A 27,733-nucleotide genomic window follows, 5' to 3' on the forward strand; every position below is an offset into this window, starting at 1 on the left:
CAGCAATTTTCTGTCTTTTCTTTGAGAATAAATTTATTGTTTTCATTATAAAAGCAACCATACGACATTACAGAGAATCGAAATCAGACAAACAAAGACAAAAACCGGATCAGCTCCGGCCACCTCTCCCAGCCCTCCCCCTGGGTGTGGTTCCCTGCAGCTTGCTTTTTCTGACGCAGGTTTTTATTTTTGCCTCCTCGTAATCATAGTGTCCAGTTTTGGGTCCTGCTCTCTCCCATTTGCTTCGTTGGGAGCTCATTCCTCTGTGGCCATGGGGTCTGGGCAAATCTCAGTTTTTAATGCCTGTGAGATGGTCTGGGGACGGGGGTGGGAAAGAGTTGCTGACCCGCATCCTGCCGTCCTCCCCCTGGGCTGCCTGTCCTCTTTGTGTCTGTCTGTCTGTACTGTACCTGGACCTCCCAGGGGCCAGGGCCTGCCACCTGCTGTGCACCTTCCTCGGTGCCCCCTCTCGTACCCTTCCGTGGAGCTTACAAGGCTGCCCTCGGGCCATCTTCCTGGGAAAGGGTCATGGGCAGATCTGGGTTCAAATCTAGACTTGGCTCTGGGACCTCAAGCACATTACTTAACCTCTCTGGGCCTCAGTTTCCTCATATGTATCATAGGTCTATTGCAGTAGTAAAGTAATGGCTGTAAAATCGCCTTAGACAGTTCCTGGCCCGCTGTGAGTGCTCAAGAAAAGGGAGTCGATATTATTTTATTTTTTTATTCTCCAGAGAGTTTCTGAGACCATGTTGGGCTAGGTGCTGGAATGGCAAAGGTGAACGAGCACTAGTTGTAACTGTGAGGAACTCACAGTCTCTCGGGGAAGTCACCCAGGGAAACAGATAGCCACACCAGGTGTGATGGCCCTGTAGTGCTGCACCAGATCTGGGTGGCGTCCTAACTCCATTACTTGCTAGCTGTGTGACTTTGGGCAAGTTGGTCAACCTCTCTGAGCTGCAGTTTCCTCTTCTGTTAAATGCACATCTCACAGGGGCATCGGAAAGACTCAGTGACATGATGCATATGACATACTCAGCACAGTGTCTGGCACGTAGTGAGTGTTGAAATTGACGGTAGCTGCCATTTTATTATTATTGTTATTGTTATTCCCATATACAAGGTGCTGTTGGGAACACAGAGGAAGTGACTGACTGGGGGTTCAGGGAAAGCTCCGTAGAAGAGGGAACACTTGAGCTGGGTCTTGAAGGATGAGTAGAAGTTCACCAAGTGGGAAAGGACACTCTAGGTAAGGAGCCTGTGATTCCAGGTTGAAATCTGTCAATGAGGGGTTTGTTCTTTGGGGGGGACTAAGGCATTATGTTCATCCCAACTTCCTCACGTGCCCTCCCTGCTTCCTTCTGGGTCTGTCCCTGAGGACTCACCCTCCTGCAACAGCGCCCACCTGTGACTCTGTGTCCTGGTGGCTGTGGGTTCCTGCTCTGTGTCCCCATCTGTCCATGTTTGGGACCATAAGTCTGTGTCTGTCACGTGTGTCTGAGTGTGGGGCCGTCTGCATGTTCCTGTGACTGTGTCTGCGGGGGGATTCCGAGGTCCTCCTGGGCCACACGGTGCGGGGGGTGGGGTGGGGGTGAGATGCATGCTTCCTTGGCCTCCAGCTCCAACTGGATAGCCAGGCCTCTTTGATCACTTTCCTCCGAGTCCCAGCTCAGGTCCTCCCCTCTCCCCTCCGTCCCCTTCTCCAGGGGCCTCCTAATGGGTGTCTGCTGCCTCTTCCCCTGGTCTCTCCGGTCCTGTCCACACTCATTAGTCAGTGGAGTCTTTCTAAACCACAGATTCTGCCCCATCACCCACCGCTTTGAGTCCAGACTCCAGGCCTAGGATGTTGTCAGCTTTCCCTGGCTGCTGGCTCCAGCCCCATGTCCCCTCTCCCAGTCCACACGGGAACGCTTAGCTCCTTGCACACGGCGTGTCGCTTCTCACCTCTAGGCCTTTGCTCAGGCTCCTGCTTGTGCCAGCCATGCTCCCCCCTCCTTTGTTGCCTGGCTCACTCCCGCTCATCCTTTAAGACCCAAAGCAGGCATCACCTCCACTGGGAAGTCCCCCTGATCCTTTTCTCCATCCTGGGACAGGCCCCTGGCTCTGGGTTGCTCATCCCTTAACTTGGGGGGCAGGAGCAACTGATTTGCCCCAGATCACACAGCTGGTGAGTTGGAGCCGAGATTTGAACCCAGGTGCATTGGGCTCTAAACAAAGCAGTCTGTTCCATGGTCCAGGTGAGGTGATCATAGCTAGGACTCGTGGAGAGGAGTGGGTGGATTTGAGGGAGAATTTGGAAATCCAGTCCCGGGGCAGTGGCTGGTGGTGGATCTGAGCTGGGCAGGGAGGGTTGGGAGGTATAGGGACACGTGTGTCTGTGGCAGGAGCATCTGGCAGATAGGGGTACCCACTCACAGTCAGGAATGGCTCCAGGGGGCACATGTCTTGGGGGAAGACCCAGTGCAGCTTAGGCTTGCTGAGTCCAAGCGGCCCACCAGACAGGCAAAGGGAGGTAGCTGGAAGGTGGGCCTGGAGCTCCAGGGACAGGCTCCGTCTGAGGGCGGGGACTTGGGACTTGGACTGTATTTAGAGTCCTAGAGCGGGTGGGCCAGCCACGGATGAGGTGGGTGGGACACAGGAGCGTAGCTTGGGTGGGGGGGGGGGGGGAGTTCTGAGAGACACCGAGATAAGGAGCCAGGGTCACAGTTTCACGGAGGGTCCAGGCAGCACGAGGCCATGAGGAGGTGGTCTGGAGGGTCCTCGGTGGCATGTAGCAGGGCTCAGGCGAAAGTTCTTTCATGCAGAAGCTTGTGGGCCACAAGTCTGTTTCCTCCACTTAGCTGGGAGCTCCTGGACAGCAGGGTGCCCCCTTTTGCCTCAGGTCCCCCAGCTCTCAACCCCGTACGGCCCAGAGAATGTATCCAGAGCGAATGGATGGGCGGATGGTGGATGGGCCCACCGTTTTCAGAAGCAGCACTAGGTGTTTCGTTCATCCACCTTTCTGACTTTCTTCACCTTGTGGAGCAAGAAAAACGAAACGGTAGTGCGCTTGCCCCACCGTGAGCGTCCGGGCTGTGTGTCTCTCGGCTCACAGCAGTCTCGCCTTCCCTCGGGGGCTTGAAGACCAGTGGACACATCCCGCCCAGCCAGCAGCCTGTCCTGCCTGTCCCCGCAGGACCTTACAGGCACAGCCCACTTTGCTCCTCCGCCCCTGCCTCGGCCTGGCCCTCAGGCTGCTGCTCCCTTTGACCTCAGTCCCCCTTGACTCCAGAGCTTCTGATGCCTTCTCCCCACCAGCATTCCGGCCCAGCCCTTTGGCAGGCCTTTAGCACCCTGCTGGCTGGCCAGTCCCTCACTACCTCCCCTCTCTGGCTCTCTTTTTGGTGCCTGAAGGTGACGGGCTCATGGACCCAAACCTGCCTCGTACTTGCACACATCCGCGCCTCTGCTCGGGCTGTGGCCTCCTGCCCTGTCCACCTGTCCCAAACACACACCTGACCAGTCTCCTGCTTCAGACCCCTCCTTTCTGACAAGGTCGGAGCAGCTTCACCTCTGGCGATGGCCCGTCACGTCGTGCAGGCCCCCAGGTTGCCCAAGGGGCCCCCCACCCCACGGGCTGGCTGGGAGCCTCCCTGCAGATCCTCCTGAGCTGTACCTGGCAGTGGGCCTGACACCCAACAAATGGTCAACCCCCGCCCACCTTCCTCACCTTTGACGCACAGGAGGTATGTGCCAAGGCCAGGGGCACAGACTGAATCATGAAATTGCGACCAGCCAGAGAAGGACTTGGAGAAATTAGGCGGAGACCGTGGGGATCAGGTTAAGTGGCCCAGGGCAGACCATTGGCTTCTGTGAGCCTGTTTGTCCAGCCGGGGCGAGGGGCCATCCCTGCCCGCCCAGGGGCCTGACGAGTGGCAGAGAGGATGCTTGACCCCAGCCATGGGACCCTAGGCTGGCCACCTTCCCGGTATCTCCCTGACCGGGCTGGGCCTTTGGGAAGCCTGAACTTGGCATTGAGCTGAAGAGGAGGAAGAGAGGGTAGCCTCCGCAGAACTCTGAGGAACAGCTGGAGCAGTAGGCAGAGCCCTGGGCTGGGTCAGGCCTGAGGCAGAGTGGCCTGTTTCACCCCATTTCACAGATGAGGAGCCCTGAGTCTCTGAGAGCTGAGGCTCAGCATCGCAGTGCAGTGCTCCCTTTGGTCTCCCCTATCCTTGTGGCCTGGAGCAGAGTGCTTCCCTCTGCAAAATGGGGGTGAAACTATTCCCTGCTTCCTGGGGGCTCTGGGGAGAATGCCAGTGGACACAGAAGAGCTGTGTAAACTGCCACATTGTGTGTGGTTGTCCTGAATTCTGATGATCATTCCTTCATTTATTCACTCTGTCATGCAACTCATGTTGTGGGTCACCTCTCGGCGTGGCTGCCGGGGATACTGAGATGGGTGAGACAGGTGTATCCAGTTCCCGGCTTCCTTTCCCCCCAGCCTGGAGTCTCTTCTCCCTGGCTTTCCAGCTTCGTTCCCTTCACACTTTCCCTGGTGGACAGCAGGTCCTGAGGCTGCTGGATGAGTGGATGCCTGCCCCCCGGGCAGTGCCCTTTGTATCCTAAGACAAGGCATGTTCACGAGCCTGCGGTCAGGATGCCTTGCCTTTCCCCTGAACAGCTAAGGGACCAATCAGCTGGACTTTGGAGTTAGGCAGATTAGAGCAGGGATCTCAGCTCTGCTTCCATGCCGTGTGACCTTGACCAAGTCACTCTACCTCTCTGAACTTGAGTTTCAGTTATAAAATGGGATGACGAGAGTACCTGTCTTTGAGTGTTGATGTGCCTGGCACAAGGGAGGCAGCTGATAAGTGGCAGCCTCCTCCCTGTCATTATGGTGTTGAGGTCTTTCTGAGAAAGGGGTCTGGAACAGTCAGGGAGAACTCTAGGCAGGAAGGGCTTATTTAGCGTTGGGCTGTAAGGGAAGGGCAGCTTGATGTCTGTGGGTAGAGGGAGCAGGAGAGCCCTTAGAGGCCAGGGGCTGTCTGACCCTCAGCCTGGCCAGGCTCAGACCTCAAGCGGCCCCCAGGCTGGGAGGGAAAGGCAGAGATGGTTTTGTGTAGGTATCCAGCCATTTGCATGTGGTTTATTGGCTCAACCAGGGACTGGGGTTTGCAAAGCAAATTCCGCAGAGGAAAAGCCTTGAGCAAATCCGATTTCTAGTTTGACTCTGGCACCCAGCCCTGTCGTCTTGGACGGGTCCTTCCCCCTCTCTCCAAGCCTCAGTTTCTTCACTTATAAAATGGCATAATAATACCTCCTGTGCCTATTTCTCAAGTAAAGATTATAAGGGTAATCTGTATCAAAAGTCTTTATTAAGAGTGTTGAGATTAGATTGTATTGAGAGTTTTCTCCTAAAACCCTCTGCCTGCAATTCCACTAGGAGCTCCTTGGGCTTCTAGGACCAGGAAAAGAAGTCGAAGGCACTTCACTTTGGCCTTTCCTGTCAAAATAAACAGTTTCACTTAAGCACCAATACTGGTAGGTCTTGAGGCTAGTAATTTCTGTTTAGGGAGAGAGCGATAGGAGAATTTTGGTGGAGAACAGGTTGGTTCAGAATGGTCCTGTAAGTCACTTTTCTTTTTTTTTTTTTTTTTAAAAGATTTTGTTTATTTATCAGAGAGAGAGAGCACGCGCACAAGCAGGGGGAGTGGCAGGCAAAGCAGGGAGAGGGAGAAGCAGGCTCCCCGCTGAGCAAGGAGCCCCATGCGGGACTTAAGCCCAGGACTCGGGGATCATGACCTGAGCCAAAGGTAGAGGCTTAACTGGCTGAGCCACCCAGGTATCCCTGTAAGTCACTTCTTGACTTACTCTCGGGTTGCAGGAAGATTGGAACCTTCTGGAAGAGTAAAATAGCTCTGAAGGCCCATCCTTCACGCTGCCCTGGTTGAATGGCCTAATTGCCCGGGCCTGCCATGGAACTTGGAGAGGTGAGGGTCATCAGTAGACTGTCACGTAATTCTAGTGAAGAGCCCCAAACTGTCCTAGCTGTAGGCCTCCCCAAGTCGCTCCTTTAGCAGAGTGTGCTGACACATCCTTGTAGGTAAAATGTTGCACATGTCCATGCGTGTTTTTCTTAGAGGCAGCTTTCCAGAGGTAACAATTTTTGGGGTCAAAGGGCAGTAATCACTTGGGTCTCTGTAACCATAGTACCAGATTGCCCTTCAGAGTGGCCATATCTGATGACCCAGGCTACCCTCTTGTTCTGATGAAGATGTCTGCCCTCAAGGGAACAGCGGTCAGAAGGGCCAGGATCTGGGTTGGGCAGTTGCCTCTGTTCTGTGGCCGTTTACAAAGTTGCTCCAAGACTCCCCTGTGTGTCTCTGTCTGGCAGGAGTGGGGGTGGGGTGGGGTGGGGGCTTCTGTGTGAAATCCATGGGTCCATGGGGTGGGCTCTACAGCCTTGGGCCCTTTCGGGGGATGGGAATTGGTCCACGGCATCAGGGTGATGGGGGGACTGGGAGCATAGCTGGTCTGTCTCTGACCTTTGCCCTCTGGGGCCCACGGAGGGAGACACTGAATTCTTGACTTTTCAGCCTAGGGACGTGGTTGCCTGGGCCTGGGAGGGGGCCTGCCCTGCTGCAGGGTGAGTGTCCCACGAGGGTGGGGGTCCCAGACACTGGGCCAGACTTCAGTGGGCATGGCTGATGGGAGCTCGCCCCAGGCGGGTGGGGAGGGTCCCCGTGACAGTCGCTCTCTCCCCGCAGGATGGCCGAGCCTCGATTTAACAACCCCTACTTCTGGCCCCCTCCTCCCACCATGCCCAGCCAGGTAAGACGAGCGCGTCGTCCTCTGGCGGCCCAACCCCTCTCGGAGCCGCTCTGCTTTGCCTGGGGCTTCGGTCTGGCCTGTGGGGTGGGTGTCGAGGCTCCCGGCTCGCGGGGGACCCGCGGCCTGGGGAAGGGGCCCGGATGCCGCCCCAGCCCCCTCAGGGCGTCTCCTCTCCCGCCCACAGCTAGACAACCTGGTCCTGATTAACAAGATCAAGGAGCAGCTGATGGCGGAGAAGATCCGGCCGCCCCACCTGCCGCCCACGTCGGCCTCCTCGCAGCAGCCGCTGCTGGTGCCGCCGGCCCCGGCCGAGAGCAGCCAGGCCGTCATGTCGCTGCCCAAGCTGCAGCAGGTGCCGGGGCTGCACCCGCAGGCTGTGCCGCAGCCCGACGTGGCGCTGCACGCGCGCCCGGCCACCAGCACCGTCACAGGTAAGGCGGGCTGGGAGGGGGCGGGGCGAAGGCCAGGGGGAGGGGCGCTTGTCCTGGGAGGACCCCCGCCCCCTAAATCCACACAAGAGCCCTGACCAGACTTGTGGGTGAGGGAAGGGGCCGGTGTGCGGGGAAAGGTTGGCTGTTCATGAGGGAAGTGGATCAGGAGGAGGGAACAGCATATGCTAAGCGGGTGTGTGGGTGGGAAGCAGAAGGTCAGCCAGGGTGGGAGGGCCAAACCATGATGAGGATGGTGTTTATGCTGGTAATATGGCAGCAGGTTCCAGGTGAGCGCCTGTGTGTGCCCAGCAGTGGTCACTTACTACTCCCAGCAGCCTGTGCGGTGGGCACTGACAGTATTAGGTTGAACACTCCACCGTATTTGACTTAGGAAACAACCATTCAGTTCTCACCATGAGGTCTCCACTTAACAGATGAGGAAACCGAGGCAGAGTTGCAGGGTCAGTAGGAGGCAGAGGCAGGCAGTGTGGTTCGAGCCCGGGTGTTAATGACCCTTGGCTTTAGCTGGTCTCTAGAGAGGAAGCAGACCAGATGTGAAGGGCCCCGTGGGCCAGGCTGGGCAGTTTGGACTTGACCCTCGGGCAGTGCAGAGCCATTGAAGATTTTTAAGTAGGGGAGGGAATTGCTCAGATTCGGGTTAGAAAGCTGGGTCTGGGTGCCAGGTGGGGGACTGGCTTGCTGGGAGAGGGAAGGAGTCAGGGAGATCTGTAGGAGAGTGGTGGCCTGGATCAGGCAGTGGCAGTGGGCACGGGGAGAAGGGGACAGATCTGAGAGTTGTGGAGGGGAATGGACAGGGCTCGGTGCTGGGCTGGCCGCAGGGGTAAAGAGAGGGAAGACCTGAGGGAAGAGCCCAGGCACGGTCGGGGGGCAGGAATCACAGGAGGAAGCACGGGGTAGAGAAGGAGGTGAGCTCAGTCCTGAGGGGTGTCACGAGGCCGGGGCTGCCTGACGTCTACCTCAGAGCCTGGTGGACAGGCTTTCTCTGGAGGCCACGGCAGCCGGGCCTTTGTTCCTCCTCTGGCTCACCCCTGCCTTTGGTCGGGCGCCTCTGCCTTTCTCCTCATTCCCCGCTTCTCTCAGAGACGCCCAGGAATTATGGGACCCAGTGAGCCTCCCTGAGGCCCCAGCCACACTCTGCACATCCCCCCCTTATTATGATTTTATTAAATTTATTTTTTTCATTATAAAAGTAATATTAAAAAAGTAATATAAGCATATTAAGGGAAATTTGGGGGGAAAAAAAAGAGAAACTAAGGGAAAAAACGCACTAATAATCCCCAGCTCCTAACCCAGCAGTTAAGGAAAGCCTTTTGGTTCATTTCCTTCCTTTTCCACCTTTTTTGTTTATTTTTTAATATACGTGTGTGTGTTTTGCTGAGCTTGTAGTAGGGCTATACCCATGACTTCAACTCACTTTTCCTACTCAACCATTCTACCGTGAGCATTTTTAATGCTTTTTTTGATTATAAGGGTAATTTGTAGTCCTTATAGAAAATGTAAAGATTGCAGACAAGCTGAAAAGAGAGAAAATTAGCTTTCGTCCTACTATTGTTAGCGTTTTCATTATAATTTATTTTGTTTTATCCTTTAATCACAGATCTAAAAAATGGATGAATTCACCAGGTAAAAATTCAAATAATATAGAAGCAGCTAGACGCAGTATGAAAATCTCCTTTTACCAGAAAATTCTTTTCTCCCTAGAGCGAACCACAATTTAGACATAAATTTAGTTGGGTGTGTCTTCTCAGAGCTATTTCTGTGCATTAATGCACACATCTGTATTGCCTGTTACCTACTTAGGAAGCTTAGGTGTGTGTGGGTTTTTTTAAATAGATGGGTTCCTACCGTCTGCGATTTGCTTTTTTTCTCCTGATGACGGCACATTTGGGCGTTCTCTCTCCATCACTGCACAGAACCTTTCTTGTTTTTGTGGCTGCTCAGTCCTTCATAGTGAAGATGGACCACATCTCTTTACAATGCCCCTGCTGAGGACAAACGGGTTGTGTCCAGTTTGGTTGTACAGAAGGTCCGTATACACAGATCTTGTGCTCGGGGGCAGATATTTCTTTATGGGCAATTTCTAGAAGCCACGTTGCTTCGTCAGAAGTCATGTACATTTGACGTATTAATGGCTTCTGCCAGTCAGCCCTCCATTGATGGTTATAAATGCAGCGGCGGACATGAATGCTTGTCCATCTCTGGATCTTACCTTTCTCAATGGTGAGATTTTTGGTTTTTTTTTAAAAGAAGTCTTCTTTTAGTCACATGAAAGGTACCATTTTCAGCTTTTTGTTGGCTTCACCTGATACTGTAAACGTTTCTAGTCGCCTCGTTTTTAAAAGAATGACTTTTATTACAAAAGTTTATTTTATTTTTGTTTCCTTTTCCCTTTTGTAAAGGCTTTCATTTATTTTCAATAATCTCAACACCCAAGTGGAGCTTGAACCCACAACCCCGAGATCAAGGGTCAAACACTGCCCCTCCAACTGAGCCAGCCAGGCGCCCCTATATTACAAAAGTTTTTTTTTTTTTAAGTACGTTGTCAAAGAATCAAAGTACAGTTAAGTCGAAATGCTTTAAAAAAATTACTTCTAGCTGTACTATCCACATTACTTTAGGTATATCTTCTTCTCCTGCTTACTTTTTCTATGCATACCTGTGCTGGTTTTTTTTGTTTGTTTTGTGTGTGTGTGTTTTGTTTTACAAGCATAATTTTTTAGTCGGCAGTTAATGTTCAGTGGAGAAGACTGATCACGATGTATGGACCCCTTCCCTAATGTTCCATATTTCAGTTCCTCTAGTTTTTTGCTATTGCAAATAACACAGTAGTGAACATCTTTGTGCTTTTTTCCTGTGGTTTGGAGTATTTCCAAAGTGCCTCTGTTACCAAACCAATTTAGTTCTTCGGTGTGTCAGGCCTCTTATACATACATGGGCCTCTCATGTAGTTACCCCGGGTAATTTACAAAGGGAAGGGGAGGCTTGGAAAGGCCTCTGCAGCTGCCTCCCCTCCATGTCTTCTGCAGGTCTGGGGCTCTCCTCCCGAACCCCGGCTGTGAGCACGTCGGAGTCGAGTGCGGGCACGGGTACCAGCACCCCGTCCACACCCACCACCACCAGCCAGAGCCGCCTCATCGCCTCGTCCCCCACCCTCATCTCAGGGATCACCAGCCCCCCCCTCCTGGACTCCATCAAGACAATCCAGGGCCACGGCCTGCTTGGCCCCCCTAAGTCCGAGCGCGGCCGCAAAAAGATCAAGGCAGAGAACCCAGGGGGGCCGCCTGTCCTCGTAGTTCCCTACCCCATCCTGGCCTCGGGCGAGACTGCCAAGGAGGGCAAGACATACAGGTGGGGGTCTTGGTGGAAAGGGGTCCACCAAGGGGTCCACCATGGGCTTGGGGGGCTGCCCTTGGAGCCCAACAGCTGGGGCTGGAAGGGGACCCCAGGGGCTGAGGGCGGGTGGGTGCCAGGTCCTGAGGAGCGGGGTTCTCTGCCAAGCCCCAACCTCAGCCCCTTCACAGGTGGGTGGGGCGGTCCTCCCCCTGCTTATGCGGGGCTGCTGGGGGCCCAGCTCACCGCAGCCTGCAGCAGCGGGAATCCATTCGTCCTCCCTGCAAGCAGTGTCCTCAGCCCTCGAGTTAGAATCATCTGGGGAGCGCTCCGAAAATGCCAATCCCAGGAACGGACCTCCAGAAATTCTGATTTAATTTGTCAGGGGTGGGTGGGGAACATGCCGAGGGCCAGTCAGCCCTTTTTGAAAGCTCCCCAGATGCTTCTGATGGGCACCTAGGAGGAGAACTTACTCTTGAGTGTTAAGGACTGTGGCCCCGGGCATACCTCCTCAAGATTGCTGGGCCTCTCTCCTCTGGGAAATGTCAAGCAGTCCCCTGCTGCTGTGACTAGAGTCCCCCTTGGGAAGAGCCTTGGCCTCTAGATGGGAGGTTTTCCAGGCTGGGAGCCTGCCCCCTGACTTTCCCTGGTGGGCCTGTGCCCCCGGGGCTCCTCGCTGTGCGGGGCACAAGGTCTATGGGTGCGGGAGGCCCCCTGTGCTTCCGGACAGAGGGTGGGGGTCTTCCCAGGTGTGAAAGTGCCTCTTGCCCCGCAGGTGTAAGGTGTGCCCGCTGACCTTTTTCACCAAGTCTGAGATGCAGATTCACTCCAAGTCGCACACCGAGGCCAAGCCCCACAAGTGCCCGCACTGCTCCAAGTCCTTTGCCAACGCCTCCTACCTGGCCCAGCACTTGCGCATTCACCTGGGCGTGAAGCCCTACCACTGCTCCTACTGTGATAAGTCCTTCCGACAGCTCTCCCACCTCCAGCAGCACACCAGGTAAGGGGCCTGCCTGCTGCTGCCCTCCCACCAACCCCCTTGCCCCCGGCAGTCAGTCTCGGCTCATGTGCTGGGTGCATGGACCTGGTGTGGGAGGGGCGAAGACCTGCTTGCTCTAGGTGCCCACTGCCCCGGCAGTCAAGACCAAACTCCTTTACTTGGCATTTGAGGCCTTTGATGATAGGACCTTTGTAGACCTCACTGGCCTCTGCTGTCACTACTGTGCCACCCTTCCCCCCGTTTCTCATCTGCTGTGTCCTTTGCCTAAAACACTCTCCCTCTTCTTTATCTTGTTTCTCTGGCCCTCTCCTAGCCATCTCTCCTTTCAGCTTCCTCCCGGAAGTCCTCCTGGGGCCCACAGGCCCCGTGCGTCCCCATCAGATCAGTGGCAGGCTGCCTTGTATGTGTCACATTCTCTGTCTGCCACCTAAAATATATTGGGAGCTCTTGAAGACGAGGGCTTGGCCCCATATCCCCAGCGTGTGGCACGTAATAAGCATCTGGGCGTTTGTGGGATATCTGTGGCACAAGTAGAACTGTCTTTTATAGAACATATGATTCATCCGTTTAACAAATATTTACAGAGCCTCAGCTCCAAGACAGGCATGGTTCTAGGTGCTGGGAACACAGCAATGAACAAAACACAAAAATCCCTGTTTTTTCAAAAATCCCTATAGAATAGGCATTCTATCTAGTGGAGTGCGTGAAAGAGAGATTCAGAAACACAAATGCTTTAACAAAAGACAGATTTTTGCAGGGGAGTATAGACATCAGAAAGGCTGACTCGCCACTTGCCAAATAAAAATACCACAGGTATTTAAAGAAGCAAACCAAAGGTTACCACGATTACAGTAGTTCAGCTCCTCAGAGGGGAAGGAACACAGCCCTCCCTGCCCCCGCCCCCAACGACGATCATGTATATCTGCAGGCGTTGCTGTGTGTTGGCCAGTACCAGTTTGGGAAAGTCAGGGGTGCAGTAGGTTTTGCTACAGAGCTTGTAATTTGAAGGAAGTGATCAAGTTTTCTCTCTTTGGGGCTCTGATGCGAGACAGACCCTCATTTTTGCTTTTAGCGTTTTTTAAAATTGTCGTTACTGTTGTGATTTATTCGGCTATGTCCGCTGTCTTTGTAGGCTTTATCACGGGGCTCAGAAACGCCTTGTTGGTCTAGTTCTTGGACTTGAACGTGTACTGTGTAGGTTTGGTAGTAAGATAGCAACGGGGGAGTGCCAGCAGGACGAGGCCTCTGTCCGTTCCTGCTGCTCCTGTGCCTCCTAAGGCATAAGGATTGGACCACAGTGGTTTGTCCTGGTAATTTTCTCATGTTTGTCATTACTGATTGATTGATTTTTTTAAAAGTTTGGTCAGTTTTCTGGACACAGGCCATTGTAACGAGGTGATGATTAATAAGCAAAGTCTCGCTGAGTGTATGGCTGTTAAGATCAGAGCATATGATGCCAAGGCTTTAGAGCTAACTTCTGTCAGGAGGCTTCGTGGAACCTCTGGGTCATTATTTGAATCGGTGGGTGTGAAAAAATTTCTTAGGGTGAGCATACAGGTGGGGGTCTTAGATAATAATCTAAGATCAGAAACCTCGAACCATGCTCGTCAGCCTTGTCGGGTAGTGCCTGTACAGCCGGTAACGATAGGGGTGACTTCCTTTTGCAGAATCCCCGTTTGTCAGTGTTTTGGGCTGATAGGAGTAACTTTTTCTGTAACCTTAAATGCTGGATGGGAATCCGCAAGCCAGGAAGCACATCCTGGGCAGCTTCCCGGGGAGGCCACATCCCACATGGGAAGGACGGTCCATGTGTTTTACTCTCAGGCTTCTCATGCCTAATATAATGAAATTTGTCATTAAATGTGACATTTCTGGCACGGTCATGGTTACAAATTTGATTTACCCAATTATATCCTGTTGGGAAGGAGGATAGATTCTTACTGACCTTGCATACCGAACTAATGGCCATGAAGAGAAAGTGGTCCCAGGGAAGACACTGTGGGCAATTATTCTGAGCAGTTTTATAGTTTGGGGCCTATAACATGCTGTTTTCAACAGAACTGTTATTTTATTTTATTATTATTTTTTTTAGAGATTTATTGATTTATTTTAGAGAGAGGGAAAGAGTATGGAGGTAGGGGAGGGAGGGGCAGAGGGAGAAAGAATCCTCAAGCAGACAAGCAGACTCGTCGCTGAGCGCACAGCCTGAGGTGGGGCCCATGACCCCAAGATCATGGCCTGAGCCGAAATCAAAGAGTTGGACATTTATCTGACTGAGCCGTCCAGGCGCCCCAGTAGAACTATTATTTTAAAATTTCCTTGATAAGTCATGAGTTTATATCTAATGTTAAATTTTTATGGTTTCCCTCCTCCCCCAGAATTCTGAAGGATTAGTTAAAAAGGCACCACTGAAGGAATATTTTATTCCTGGTTCAAATATAACCTCCCAAATCAAGGGTTAGAGGTATAGATCAAAGAAGAAAAGGGTCTTCTCGTATCGCCTTTCAGAAATAGGAATGAACCCCACTTAAATCACTTTCATTCAGCTCGAAGTCATAGTACCCGTCCTGCTGATCTTGGGTGGTCCATCTGCTTTGCCAGGTTGTCTGCTTCTGGACTGCAGACTCTGATCCTGCCTTGGCCTCGGGCAGTGTTTGGTCAAGGTGATGGTATCAGCATGGCTGGAGGCTGTGCCCATTCATCTGTTCTCTGGAGCCTAGAGAGCCAAGTGCGTGTGCTACAGCCCTCTACTGAGGCCATAATCTCTTGATGTCTTCTTCAGAAGACTCCACTTCTGACCGGAAGGAGAGGCCTCTAGGCAGGTGGGACTGGGAACTGCAGATTAGCCGGAATGACTGGTCCCTTTATTGTAACAATAAACATTTATTGTAACAATCAATGTCAGAATGGAGGAGAATGGAGTCTTCTATTAAGATAGAATGCATGATCCATTTTTTCAGATTAGGAACATATTTTGGGTAGCAAGGATATTGACCCATCTTTGCTCTTTAATTATCTCATAAAGCATATGTTAGGACTATGGCTAATTGAGAAGTCTAGTTAAATGAAGAAAACACTTTTTTAAGGACATTTCTTTTTGATTTTTATTGTACATGAAAATAAATTACTGGGTTTTTTGGTCTTCACTTTAAAAAAGTGCACAAATTGGGACCGCTAGGTGGCTCAGTTGGTTAAGTGTTTGCTTTCAGCTCAGGTCATGATCCCACTGTCTTAGGATTGAGTCCCATAGGGTCTCCTTGCTCAGCAGGGAGCCTGCTTCTCCCTCTGCCTGTCACTCCTCTCCCCTGCTTGTGTTCTTTCTTTTTCTCTGACGAATAAATGAAATATTTTTTAGGGGCACCTGGGTCGCTCAGTAGTTAAGCGTCTGCCTTCAGCTCAGGTCATGAGGGAACAAGCCCCACATCAGGCTCCGTGCTCAGCAGGATGCCTGCTTCTCCCTCTCCCACTCCCCCCGCTTGTGTTCCCTCTCTAGCTGTCTCTCTCTCTCTCTCAGTCAATTAAATAATAAAATCTTAAAAAAAAAAAAAATCTTAAAAAAAAAGAATTTTTTTAAAAAGGTACACAAATAACATATATTATATAGCATATATAATTGTATATGATATATTATATATTTGTATATAAATTACATATAATCACATGTAATATAAATGTGTTTTTTGTGTATATATATGTACACATAAAATATAAATGAATACACGGAGATTGAGTTATCTCTTCTTTTTTTTTTTTTAAGAGAGGGAGGGCAGGAGAGGGGCAGAGAGAGAGGAAGAGAGAAAATCCCACACCCTACTCCATGCCCAGCTTGGAGCCCGACGTGGGGCTCGGTCTCACAACCTTGAGATGATGACCCGAGCCAAGATCAAGAGTTGGACACTTAACGGACTGAGCCACCCAGGCCCTCCTCTGAGTGTCTCTTCTTTTGATTGCCAATGTTCTTAAACTTGTATCTTCATAGGACAGCTCTCATTCTAGTGTTTTTCCTAATTAGAAATACAGAAAATACAAAAGACTCGGTTATTTGGAGCATCACTCTTCTTATAAAGCAATGGTGGCCATCTAGAAAATCCAAGAGCGTTTGGGTGTAAAAGATACTTTGATAACTTTATTATTCTGATGTGGGGCCTGGGTTGGAGAAGGTTAAGGGCACAAAGTTGATAGCCTAGGCGAGATCTGAGCATCGGTCTGGTAGAAAATAAACACGGTAGCAAGTAGTGATAAGTATGAAGAATCCTAGTTTTGGGGCACCTGGGTGGCTCAGTTGATTAAGTGTGCAGGGTCCTGGGATCGAGCCCTGCATCGGGCTTCCTGCTCTCTGGGGAGTCTGCTTCTTCCTCTGCCCCTCGCCCTGTTTGTGCTCTCTCTCTCACACGAATAAATAAAATCTTAGGAAAAAAATAATCCTTGTTTTTTTCAGAAGTAAACTTTAGTTCTAAAATATTAATCAAAACCATGACCAGAACAGCAATAAAAAATTAACAGGCTCATGAAGGAGGGTATTTTGCCAATGTTTCCTGATCCAGGGTTTTGCTCTTTGTTCTTTAGGACACACTCCCCCCCCCCCCCCCCCCGCCGAGTGATTTGAGTGCGTAATGGTGGGAAACCAAACAAGCCACGTAAGAGGGTCCTGTTAACATTAGAGACAAATTATTAGTCAGTAGACAGGGGCACCTATAATTAAACCAATGTGTCCTAACCCAGTGACAAAGAGGTGGGTGTCCCAAATGCCCAGAAGCCCCAGAATCCATTAGACAAACAAACAGAAAAAGCCAAGCATAAAGAAGCATCCAGATTCCAAGTTCCTTTTTTAGCCCATTCCACAGAGACTCCTTCCTGCTTTTCGCTCCTCCATGGAGAACCAGTCAAATCCATCATCCAAAGGTGACTGCCAGTAATGACGGGAATAAAAGAAGGTCATGTCCAAGGCTGATCATGTCCAAGGCTGACCCAGCCCTGGTCTTGTAATAGAAATGGACATAGAAACGGGTTGTGCAAGATTACTCTGGTTGTTGAGAAAGACGGGCCTGGGAGCATTTTGGGGGTAACGTTGTTCAGAGGAGCTGGAGCTCCTGCTGGGACCTCCTTCTGGGAAAGGAAGACACAGCAAGTAAAGAAAAGTGGGGGATGGGCAAAGTGTTCCAGAAGTCCAGAGTTCAGGGTTAGCTTGGTAAATAATAAAGACCCCATGTGTTTCAAAAGGAAGCGAGCAGACCTCTGTAGTGAGTCTGGTGGTCGTGCGAAAACAGCACATGTCCCACATACGGCAGCCGCTAGCACACGTGTGAGATCACAGCTCTGCAGTGTCGCGACACGAGGGGATGGCAGGGATGGCGCCCGTTTGTCAGCGGGTTACAGAGCTAGACTTCAGCTCGGGCGGCTGGATTTGCTTACTCAGGCTGCAGACTGTTTCTCACGTTTGCTTTTCTTCTCTTGGCTCTGTGACATGTACGTTGTGTACATGTGGCCCGATGCCGGGGGCGCGGGGAGGTGTCGTTTGGCTTCCTCAAGTCCGATGACAGTTGTGGTAATAAACTCCTAACAACCACCAGTCCTTGTCAAAGGCTCCTCGGCACCTGGCCTTGCAGAAGGTGATTCCGTACCCCATAGAGTCTGCCCACACGAATGTGACTTTGTGTTTTTAAGTAAGAGACAGCCAATCTGAAAAATGCCACAGGGCGTGGGTCATCTTGAGGAAGGTTGTCTCCGAACCTGCCCTTGTGTGAGTTACCAAGCACAGTGCGCCTGAGGTCAGTCGCCCTGGGGTGCTGTTTATTACCTGCAAAATGAAAGAACAGATGAGAACTAAGGAATCTTCAGTGATTTTATGTAAACATTGAATAAATTCTTTGTCGATTTTCATCAGTTGTCTTAATTAGAAAGGAATGTATTAAAAAGCTATCACTATGAAAGTATCTTAGAAATCTTTAGAATAGGTCACTGAATCCTTCCAGTCCTTTCGATCCTTATCTCCGTTTTCGGGCTGAGGGCACTGGGCTCGGGGAGGCTGAGTCACTTTCCCAAGGTCACTCCACAAAAAGGAGGTGGAAGTGAGGTTCGAGCCCAGACCCCCCAGGAGCCTGCGCCTCAGAGGGAGGAAGGGGCTGCGGCGGTCAGGCTACAGGAGAAGCTTGGCTGGGCAAGGGTGCTGGGCATTGCAGGGCAAGTCTCTGGGGTAGTCCAGGGGCCCCAATTTCAACTTGGCTTTCCTGTGTTCCCTGGGGTCCGTGGTGAGCTCCCCTTCACTGCACTTTTGGGAGCCTGGGCTGGGTGCTCCCCTGCTGAGAAGATGCTCTGCAGGGACAGGACTCTGATGTGGGAATTGAGGGCTTGGTCCTAACTTGCAGCTCAGGGACAGAAGGGCTTTGGGGCTGTTTCACTGGGAGCATGCAGCCCAACCCCCCATTCACCCAGCTGGCAGTCCCTGATGCCCCTTCGGAGCCAGCCCAGTGCTGGGGGGCACACACAAGGGCGGATCGGTGGTCACAGGCAGGCTCTGGCCCAGAGGAACCCCACTGTGACCTGGGAGGCTGGTGGATGTGGAAACTAATGTGAAAGAGTGAAGTACATGGGGGCCGTTGGGGAGGACCATCTGGGTCATGCGTTGAAGGGTCCATAGCCCTCCCTAGGGACAGGAACAGCAGCATGAGCAAAGGCTCGGAGGCATCCTGGGGGAGGCATGCCCATTGTGGGGAAGTTGGAAGGATGCCGTGTCGGGGAGAGCAGTGGTGGAGGGGGAGGCTTTAGAAACCAAGGCCTTGAATGCCGGGGCACAGGGTTTGGACTCTGTCCTGGAAAAGGGAAAGACCGTGGAGGTTGCCAGGCAGGGTCCTGGCAAGGTCAGATCCCCGTGCTGCTGCTATGGCGGAGGCCAGGAGGGGAGAGGCTGAGGCTGGGAGTCTAGGGAGGAGGCCAGGGAGCCATGACACTTGGACTGGATGAGGCCGAAGGGCAGTTTCCCATTCAGGAGGGCTTGGCTGGTCCCTGAGGAAGGACCTAGAGTCCTTTGGAGGGTGCTCGGTCAGACAGTCAACAAATGCTTGTGCGGTGTGGAGCGCGTTGGTTACATTGAGCAGACGACTGACCTCACAGAGAAAGAACTCTTTCCTTCTTTCAGTCCGCGACTCTGTATTGGGTCCTCTTCGGCCACGCCGGGCCCTGGCGTGATGATGGTGAACGGGACCCGGGGAGCACCTGCTCTCAGGAGGCAGCCCAGGAAACAGGGATCAGATGGGGACAGAATCAGTATCCCTGCTTGGGGGCTTGAGAGGGCCTGCAAGGGCCAGGCCTGGTCCAGGGGGTCAGGAAAGGCTGCCCAATCAAGGGGCTTTTATGCTGAGAACAGGAGTGTGGGTTTTTGCTGGGTGTTCACTGAGGGAAAAGTGTGCCTGGAAGAGGGGATAGCCTGGGTCAAGGAAGGAGCTTGGAAGCTAGCAGAGCTTGCAGGGAGGCCAACAGGGGCGGGGGCTGAGGGTGGCAGGGGAGAGGCCCAGTGGGTACTGGGGGGGTTTAAAGCAAAATCAGTGCATGTCTGGGGGTCCCTCAGTCTCCCCTGGTACCCAACCTCAGCTGAATGAATTCCCCAGCCCTGGAGGGGAATGAGAATGGAATGAAATGGAGGGGGTTGTGGCCTCAGGCGGAGTCACTCCAGATGGCCGTGAAGGTCCTGTGTTGTAGAGACAGGGTGCTGTGGCTGGGGTGATGTCCCCAGAAACGTGCGGGTAGAATACGGGCTCTCAACGCCAGGCCAGCCCAGCTCCCCTTGGCAGGTGTCAGAGCAGCCTGTGGCCGGGCCCTGGCCTTGCACCTGAGCCTGGGCCCTGGGCTTGCCCTCGGCTCCCCGGCTGGGAGAGGAGACAGGTGGGGCAGCCTCCCCTGCCCAGGGTGCAGTGGGGGCCCAGCTGTGGCGGGCAGGATCATCAGTCAGGCAGGGTTGTCCGATGAGAAATGGATCTCCGAGCAGGATGGAGGGTGCGGAGGAGCAGGGAGGGGAGCCCAGAGCCCCTGGCGAAGGGCCTTGAATGACACACTCGGGAATCTGGACTCTACCCGTGTTCATAGCCGGCAGCCAGTGACTTCCTGGTGGCGGGGAGGGGTCTTTATTCCAGCCTGTCCAGCAGGAGGTCTGCTGTTCCAGGGACCTTAGTTTGTTTGAGGAGTGTGTTGTCGGCCAGAGCAGCCCAGTCAGCGGGGTGAGCCAGGGCGTTAGGGGAAGGAACCGAAACTGAGTGGCCGGGGCCGGCTTCTCCCTCCACCCCACGCTCAGAGGCAAAGGAGACCAACAAGGTTCAGGCCAGCCAGCCTTCCGCTGCACCCCTGCTTGGCAGAGAGGATTTGCCAGAACAGGTGACGGAAGACAAGCGCAGGCCGAAGGGGGGGGGGGGCTTGCGTGGAGGACGGGGCTCCCCGACGTGGGCACCTCATCTGGGCCCAGCTCCGTCTGTCCTCACCTGGCCTGTCAGACGAGCATGAGCCACACCACAGACCTGAACAGAAAATACAGCCATCGGCCCTGAAGTCATCACTCTGGAGTCACCCTCTCAGGGAGGACCGCCCTGACCACCCTGTTTAAAATTGCACATACCTTTCCGCCCAGGGCATTCGTGCCCCAGCCCACCTTATATTTTTCTTCTCACTGCACTTAGGATATTCTGCATGGGATTTACTCGGTTCGTGTTTGTTGTTTGTTTCCACAAGGCAATGGTTTTGTCTGTGTTGTTCATTCCAAGTGCCGAGCGTGATGCCTGGCACACGGGTGCCCTGTGGGATAAACATCGCAGGTGTTTCGTGAGTGCCGACTTTGTGCCAACACTCCGCGAAGCCCCTTAGCGTGTGTTACCTAACATTAGCTTCACAAGTGAAGTGAGAGCTTATTTTGATGCCCATTTTGCAGATGGGCAAACTGAGGCTCAGTGATTTCCCCCACCCACCCACCCACCCATGGTCACTGAGCTAGTAGATAGATGGTGGAGCCAGGATGAGAGAACCCAGGAGTGGGAGGGGACAGAGGGGCTGAACTGCAGGGCCTCCCTGTCCCGCATTCTCTCAGTAGCTGGAGTGACCAGGTTGCCATTACACAGACATGTCTCTGATGTGGAGACAGGGCATGAGGCAGAAACTGGGCGCCAGAGAGAGAGAGAGAGAGGCTTCCTTCTGGGGGGAGGAGGCAGGGTGGACAGGGAAGTTCCTGGCAAAGCTGTGGGTTTGTGTTCTTGGCAACAGTGGTCTGCAGGTGGGTTTTGAAGAAGAGGAGGGAGCAGAGTGGTCAGAGCAAGTGGCCGCTATTTAGCTGGAGGGTTGGGCGGGGTGTCTGAGTGGGTGCAGGTGGTGGGTTGGGTTCGGCAGGGACCTGTGGGGAGCAGGAGGGCTCTGGTCACACACTGGCAGACTGGGAGACCAGAGGTCGAAGGAGAAGTGGCAGCTCTTGCCTGGTGCTCTCTGGAGAGTGTGGGGAGGGGAGACTGGGAGGCTTGGGGACCGGATATATAGTGCAGGCCCTCCAAGGCCTTGGGGGCTGGAGCTGGCCGGGTTATCGGTCAGGGACTGTGCCTCACTAGGTTTCCCATTGCAGAATCCACACAGGCGACAGACCCTACAAGTGCCCACACCCTGGCTGCGAAAAGGCTTTCACTCAGCTCTCCAACCTCCAGGTGAGTGCCCATCCGCTTGCCTCTTACCTGCAGATGCTCAGCCGCCCACCCCCTCCCATAGGGAGCCGCAGAAGGGGGTGGGACTGGACAGCCCCCCTTCCCCACTCCAGGGGGCCTAGCTCCTGACCCCCCACTGTGCTCCCCACAGTCTCACCAGCGCCAGCACAACAAGGACAAGCCCTACAAGTGTCCCAACTGCTACCGGGCCTACTCAGACTCCGCCTCCCTGCAGATCCACCTCTCGGCCCACGCCATCAAGCACGCCAAGGCCTACTGCTGCAGCATGTGCGGGCGGGCCTACACCTCGGTGAGTGCCTGGGCTCCCTGATTCTCCCCACTTACCAGGCAGGGAAACTGAGGCCCACAGAGGGGACGGGACTCCACCAGATCACAATGAGTGGCCAAGCCAGGACTTCGGCTTCCCAGCTCTGTTTTTGGCTGCCCTGGGCCGAGCTGCTAGCCGCCTGGGCCTTTAGCCTGGCTTTCCCAGGCGTGGTTTCCTCCAGGTCCCCGGAACACTCAAGGCAGTGGTGGGGGGCCAGGAACCCTGCTCTCCAGAGCCAGGAGGGGGAGGGGCCTCGCCACTGGGGAAGCTGCGACCCCCATTGTGGCCACAAGGAGGCACAGTGGCCCGGCCTGGATCCACCTCACCTCAGGAAAGGCCTGAACAGTAGATCACCTCATCCAGCCCCCTGTCCTGGGTGGGAATTTCCCCGAACAGAGGCCTTTCAGCACCCATGAGAGGAGCTTGGCCCGTCACTGGGGTGTATGTGTTCAGTTAATGAAATATCCTGGTTAGCAGAGCCCCAGGTAAACCCACACGGGATCACTGAGCCTGTTTCCTATCTGTGAAGTGGACGAGGTAACTGTTCTTACCTCACAGGGCTGTTGGCCGGCCCAGTCTGTGTCCAATAAATGTCCGCTAACGCCATTATTTATTCACTCAGTGTTTAGTGAACATTTGTGCCAGGCGCTTGGGCATGGGGATGAATCCAACAGACTCATTCTGTGTCCCCAGGGAGGTTGGAGACTATTGCTGGAAACAGATATTAAACAAGTAACCACCAAATAAACACAAAATGACAGGTTGTGGTAACAGCCCTGAGGAGTCTGTCAGCCTCAGTGCATGGTAACCTGTGGGCAGGGTCGCTTTCTGCTGGGGGGCTGTCCGGTGAGTTGTAGGATGTTAGCAACGTCCTTGGCCCCTGCTCCCCAGTAAGCCCCTCGCCAAGCTCTCACAACCCAAAGTGCCTCCAGAAGTTGCCAGATGTCCTGGGACAGGGGTCAGCTGCCTCTGGTGGAGAACCACCGGTCTGAAGGACGACAGGTTAACGAAGCAGAAGGGAGGCTGGAATGGATTTGGGAAGGGGACACTGGTCTGGGTAGGCCGGCTGAGGGGGTCACATTTCATTGGAGCCCTGAAGGGTAAGGAGGGTAAGAACCCTCCAAGCAGGGAAAGGTGAATGCAAAGACCCTGAGGTGGAACAAACATGGCGCGTTCCAGGAACTGAAAGGAAATTAGGTCACACAAGGCTGTGGTGGGCCCTGTTAGTGAGTTTAGATATGTGCCAGGTGGAGTGGAAGACACTGGGGGACGGGGACTGCCTGGGAGGGTATTTTGAAAGGTCACTGACAGGCAGGCAGGGGCCACACCTGGGGTGTTAGGAGTATGTTAGGTGCTAGCCTGGCCTGCAGTTTGCTGGGTGCTGGGTTCCTCACACTGCTCCTTCCCTGGAGTTCAAAGGGCAGAGGAGAGGTGAAAGAGGGCAGAACCTGCGGGGAAAGGGTCCCAAGGGGCGAGGTGGGGCACCACAGAGACCTAGGAGCCCCACTCAGCTGGCTGACCTTTGGTTGGTGTTGGCCTCAAGTTCTCCACATCCACGTCCTCACACCTGCCTCGAGGGGAAGAGCTGCTGGCATTTACAGGCTGTAGCTCTAGATGGAGTCCGTCTGAACTCTGGGGGTAGGGGGTGTCCCTAGGCCCCATCCTGAACTGGGCCTGACTGGACTCTCTAGAACAAGCATACTTACCTTTATTTTAAATTTATTTTTGTTTTTAATTAAAGTAAGTTGACTTATCTTTTAAAGTAGGCTCCATGCCCAGGGTGGGGCTTGAACTCATGACCCCATGATCAAGAGTCACAGGCTCCACTGACTGAGCCAGCTAGGCATCCCAAGGTACCTTTTATTTAAAACAAAACAAACAAAACAAAACAAAAACTTTAATGGACTGAATTTTCAGCTACTTTAACTTATTTTAGAGTAGCGAACCTTCATGTTCCCATTAGCCCCCAGAACCATCAACCAGTCTTGCCTCACCCATATCCCTATTTTTTGAGGTAAAATAGACATTATAGTGTTTATCTGAAAATGTTCACTGTGTCTCTAAACACAAAGACTCCTCTTTTTTTTTTTTTTTTTTAAATTTGCTAGTCAGGGTGAATACTACCAACATGATGTTGCTCCAAGTTGATGGAATCACATTTATTTATTTATTTATTTATTTATTTTTTAGAGATTTTATTTATTTATTTGACAGAGAGAGATCACAAGTAGGCAGAGAGGCAGGCAGAGAGAGAGAGGAGGAAGCAGGCTCCCCGCTGAGCAGAGAGCCCGATGCGGGACTCGATCCCAGGACACTGAGACCATGACCTGAGCCGAAGGCAGAGGCTCAACCCACTGAGCCACTCAGGCGCCCCAAGACTCCTCTTTTTGAACATACCCACAATATCTTTACAACTCACCGTTAAGTCCTTGAGATCATCAGATCCCCAGTCGGCGTTCACATTTTTGTTTCCGGAAGGCCAGAATTTAATTTACTTACAATTTGATTTTGTAATCAAGATGCAAATAAGAGCCCTACCTTGCACCCAATCAGTATATCTCTTAATCTGTTGATCCCCACACCCTGTACCCCAACTCAGGCCTTTCTGTCCTTTGCAAAGTATTCATTGACAAGTGGTTTCCTGCTTTGGACATTGCTGATGGCTTCTCTCTGGTGTTGATAGCACATTGCCGCCACGTTTGAGGGCTTCCTGTACCAGATTCTGAGCCAAGTGACATTTGAGCCTGGGGCCTGGGGGGCGAGTAGTGGCTCCCTGGGTGCTCTGCCTCCTCCCAGCTAAGTGTGAGGGCCTCTGGGCCTGCAGGTGAGCCTTTGGGTCACCTCACCCACCCAGCCGTAGGTGCCTCAGGTCAGACTTAGCAGAGCCTGTGGGGCCACTCAAGGGACGAGCTGAGCATGCCCCATTTATGCTTCCGCAAGTCACTAGTCCCATCAGGTCCAGCTGCGTCTCTAGGGAGCATCAAGTTGTGGGGGCGGGGGGGTTGCTGCAGTGGCAGGGACTCCCACCACCACCCGGAATGCAGTGTAGAGACCGGGGAAGGAGAAGTCCCCTCAACCCGTACTGCATGCTGGGAGCTCTGTCCACCAAAGCAACCCTTAAAGGTTGTGTCTTCAGGAGGAGGAAACTGGTTTGGACACTGGAGGTGATATGTCTGAGGTTCCACTGCTAAGAGATGGCAGAAGCCAGCTCAGACCAAGGGCTCCTGCTGCTTCCACCTTGCTGGAGCGCCGGCCAGAAGGGGGCAGCCATGCTTGATCCCTGCTGCATACCCCACTACTGCCTGTTGGCTTGGCCCTAGGAAAGTCTGGGTGGGCACTACTGAGGGATAACCCTGGTACCAGGCAGTTTTCCAGGCTCAGAGTAGGCTCAGAGTCTGGGAAAGGTACCAGCATCCACACCGGGTGACGATGCTGCATCACTAGAACTCATGCCCAGTGCCCGTCTGATGCCCTAGAGCCATGGGGACTGCTCACCAGGAACTGGCCCCCTCCCCCAGCAAGGAGCCCTCCAGTGGCCACTTGTGGGAACTGCAGCCTCCCCTGCGTGTCTTGCCCATGGTTGGTTGGTCATATGTTGTGAATCTCACTCCTGCCCACAGGAGACCTACCTGATGAAGCACATGTCCAAACACACGGTGGTGGAGCACCTGGTGAGCCACCACTCGCCCCAGAGGACGGAGTCCCCCGGCATCCCGGTGCGAATCTCCCTCATCTGAGCCGACCCAAGGCGCCGCCCCACCCTGCCCACTGGCAGACACAGACCCAGGCAGCACCAGGCCCCAACTTCCTCCAGGGGCCCTCCAGGAACAGCCGAGCTCTCTCATGACCTTCCTGACCTTCCAGAAAGCCTGGGCTGCAGAAGCCCTGCCCGGTCCAGCTCTGGGGGCGGCCAGGCCAACTGCAAGATTCTGGACTGTTTTGGTGGCATCCAAAGACGATCTCAGAGCACTTTGAACCTCTCTGTTGGGTTTCTTTTTGTTCCCCACCCTCCACTTGCTTCACTGTTTTTTTTTTTTTTTTTAAGTTTGTTTTGGAAATAACAAAAAAGATATTTATTGGCCAAGAAGTTGGTGCTGCTAAGACCGAGAAATTAAAAGAATCGGACAGATGGACACAGAGAACCAGAGGGCAACGTGGGACCTTCTCTTGCCACAGCCTCAGGTCTTGAGGGAAGGCTCAGGCCTGGGTTTCTGGACTGCAAAGGGGACCCTCAGGTGGGAGGGGACAGGAGGCAGCTGGAGTGAGCCACTCACCCCTGGGTGCCCCACTCACACCTCTCGAGCTACGCCCTGGGCATTACTGAGCAGAGGGATGCGGCAGCTCCCAACGCTGCCCAAGCTTCAGGAGGCAAAATGAGAGAGGGGCCGGGAGATCTGCAGGACCAAAGGGTGCAGCGTTGGGCTGGGCTGGGCGCAGGCCCAGGGAAATGGGGTGAGGGTGGGCTGGGTAAGACCCGGCCCTCCACTGCCCTGAAGACCACCCCAGTCTACCTCGGTGCTGGCCAGGAAACCTATTGGCTACCTCTCCCACCAACCCAGACTGTGGGCAGGGGGGTGGGGAGGGAGTGGGCCTGGGCTTAGGACCACCCCCCTCCAGAATTTCCTCCAGATGGGGCAGTGCCCAGGGAGGGGTTATTTGTCTTCCCTGTTACGGAGGGGGAATCCCCAGTCCAGGCCCTAGGCCCCTCAGCAGGGAAGGGATCCTCGGGGAGGAGGGTCCCAGGAGCAGACCCTGCCCTCAGCCCCCACAGACACACCCCAATCTGAAAGCCATGCGTGTCCGTGTAAATAGGAACTATGTACAGAGCCCGGAGAAGCCCCCCTTCATCCCCCGGGGAAAAAAAAAAGAAAACTAGACAGAAACTCATCTATATATTCTGTATCTGGAGTTCCGTTTTGAATATTAACTGTGTTATTTTTATACACTTTTTAAGCCTTAACTCGCCATTGATTTACCAGTTTAACGTTTCCTGGGTTTTTTTTCCCCCCACGGGGTTCTCTGCCCCCTTGTTTGACTTGCGTCGTCTGATAACTCAGTATTGTAGCTTTTTGTCCGCATGTTACTACCCTGTAAATACGCTGTTATACATACTGTTAACACCCCATTTGCTTTTTTCTATGGGACCTCCAGGCCACCATATTTAGAACTAGTTACCTTATTAAAAAAGAGAAAACAGTCTGTTGGCTTCTCAGTCTGCATCTTGGTGGCAGGGAGGCAAGGGCAGGTGCCCCTCAGTGCTTCAGGAAACAAGTTTGCATTTGATTTAAGAAAGGGGGTGGGGAGCAAAATAAAAATCGAATGTGGGGGAAGACACTAAACGGGGCAAGAAACAAAGGAATTCCAAACCCTCTGCTCTTTGTATTTCTCTGTTGTGAAGAATAAACTGTACCCGCACCCGGGCGGCAGTGGCGTGTGGCGTGCTCTGTGCGAGGGCAGGGCTGGGGGGCACCTTTCCATTGCTCCTCTCCCCTCCCCCGCCCCCCAGACTTGGGGAGGAAGGGACATGGCCCCTTACAGTGGGCTAGCCTCACCCCAGCTGCTGAGCCAAGTGCTTGGTGTTGGTTACCTTACAGCCCACTGTGTGTGGGCAGTGGGGGGGTGTCAGCAAACCAAGAGGGGTTTTTTGCTGAGGCTCAAGTTGCAATTAAGTGGCAGGAACACAAATTTCACCCATTTCACCCACAAATTTCATCTCATCCTGAGAAGCCTTTTGGGATGGATGGGGTCCACTGGTGAGGTTCACAGCTCCCACTCCCAGAGGGGCAGCCAAATCCCATTACCCTGCCTACCTTTGGGGGTCCATTATGAGTGCCCAGACTTGTGGGAGCAATTCCAATGATTGAGGGAATAAAGAAGTCCCCTTTGCATACAGCTTAGCCATGTGGGTCAGTGTTTTGATTGTCTGAGAGGGAAATGTGGGAATTAATTCCCCCAAAGTTTACCAAGGCTTGCCCTCCACTGGGCATCCTTAGACAGAAATGATTCTACCAAGAGTCACCATGGAGCTCACCTTCAGGAATTCACCCTGAGCCCTCATAGACATTGGGTGTCAAGACTTGGCTCCAAGTGATAGAAAGCCCAATCCAAACACGGATTTATTGGCTTACATAACAGAACAGTGCGGGTG

The 27,733-nt window shown here is 53.2% G+C and overlaps 1 protein-coding gene and 1 pseudogene across 3 annotated transcripts; both read left to right on the forward strand.

Moving 5' to 3' along the window:
* The first annotated feature begins 1,123 nt into the window (after positions 1-1,123).
* Positions 1,124-27,005, forward strand: ZNF362 (zinc finger protein 362). 3 transcript variants are annotated; one of them, XM_059377176.1, is made up of 9 exons: positions 1,124-1,249; positions 5,864-5,969; positions 6,747-6,810; positions 6,995-7,241; positions 10,289-10,610; positions 11,368-11,592; positions 21,182-21,260; positions 21,409-21,567; positions 25,206-27,005. In XM_059377176.1, exons 3-9 carry the CDS (start codon positions 6,748-6,750, stop codon positions 25,320-25,322), a joined length of 1,212 nt encoding a protein of 403 aa, XP_059233159.1. In that variant the 5' UTR covers positions 1,124-1,249; positions 5,864-5,969; position 6,747; the 3' UTR covers positions 25,323-27,005. The 3 variants fall into 3 exon arrangements, with proteins under 3 accessions (XP_059233159.1, XP_059233158.1, XP_059233157.1); XM_059377175.1 differs by lacking the exon at positions 5,864-5,969; XM_059377174.1 differs by lacking the exons at positions 1,124-1,249; positions 5,864-5,969 and adding an exon at positions 3,562-3,725.
* On the forward strand, positions 25,959-27,005 carry LOC132002157 (uncharacterized; annotated as a pseudogene).
* Positions 27,006-27,733: the final 728 nt, after the last annotated feature.

This window comes from Mustela nigripes, chromosome 14 (assembly GCF_022355385.1).
Source record: "Mustela nigripes isolate SB6536 chromosome 14, MUSNIG.SB6536, whole genome shotgun sequence".
NCBI lineage: Eukaryota > Metazoa > Chordata > Mammalia > Carnivora > Mustelidae > Mustela > Mustela nigripes.

Coding starts and splice junctions, on each gene's coding strand:
- ZNF362 (XM_059377174.1), top strand. CDS start 3,682: ATGGTCAACCCCCGCCCACCTTCCTCACCTTTGACGCACAGGAG. Junction 10,611..11,367: donor AAGGAGGGCAAGACATACAG/GTGGGGGTCTTG, acceptor CTTGCCCCGCAG/GTGTAAGGTGTGCCCGCTGA. Junction 21,261..21,408: donor CTCAGCTCTCCAACCTCCAG/GTGAGTGCCCAT, acceptor TGCTCCCCACAG/TCTCACCAGCGCCAGCACAA.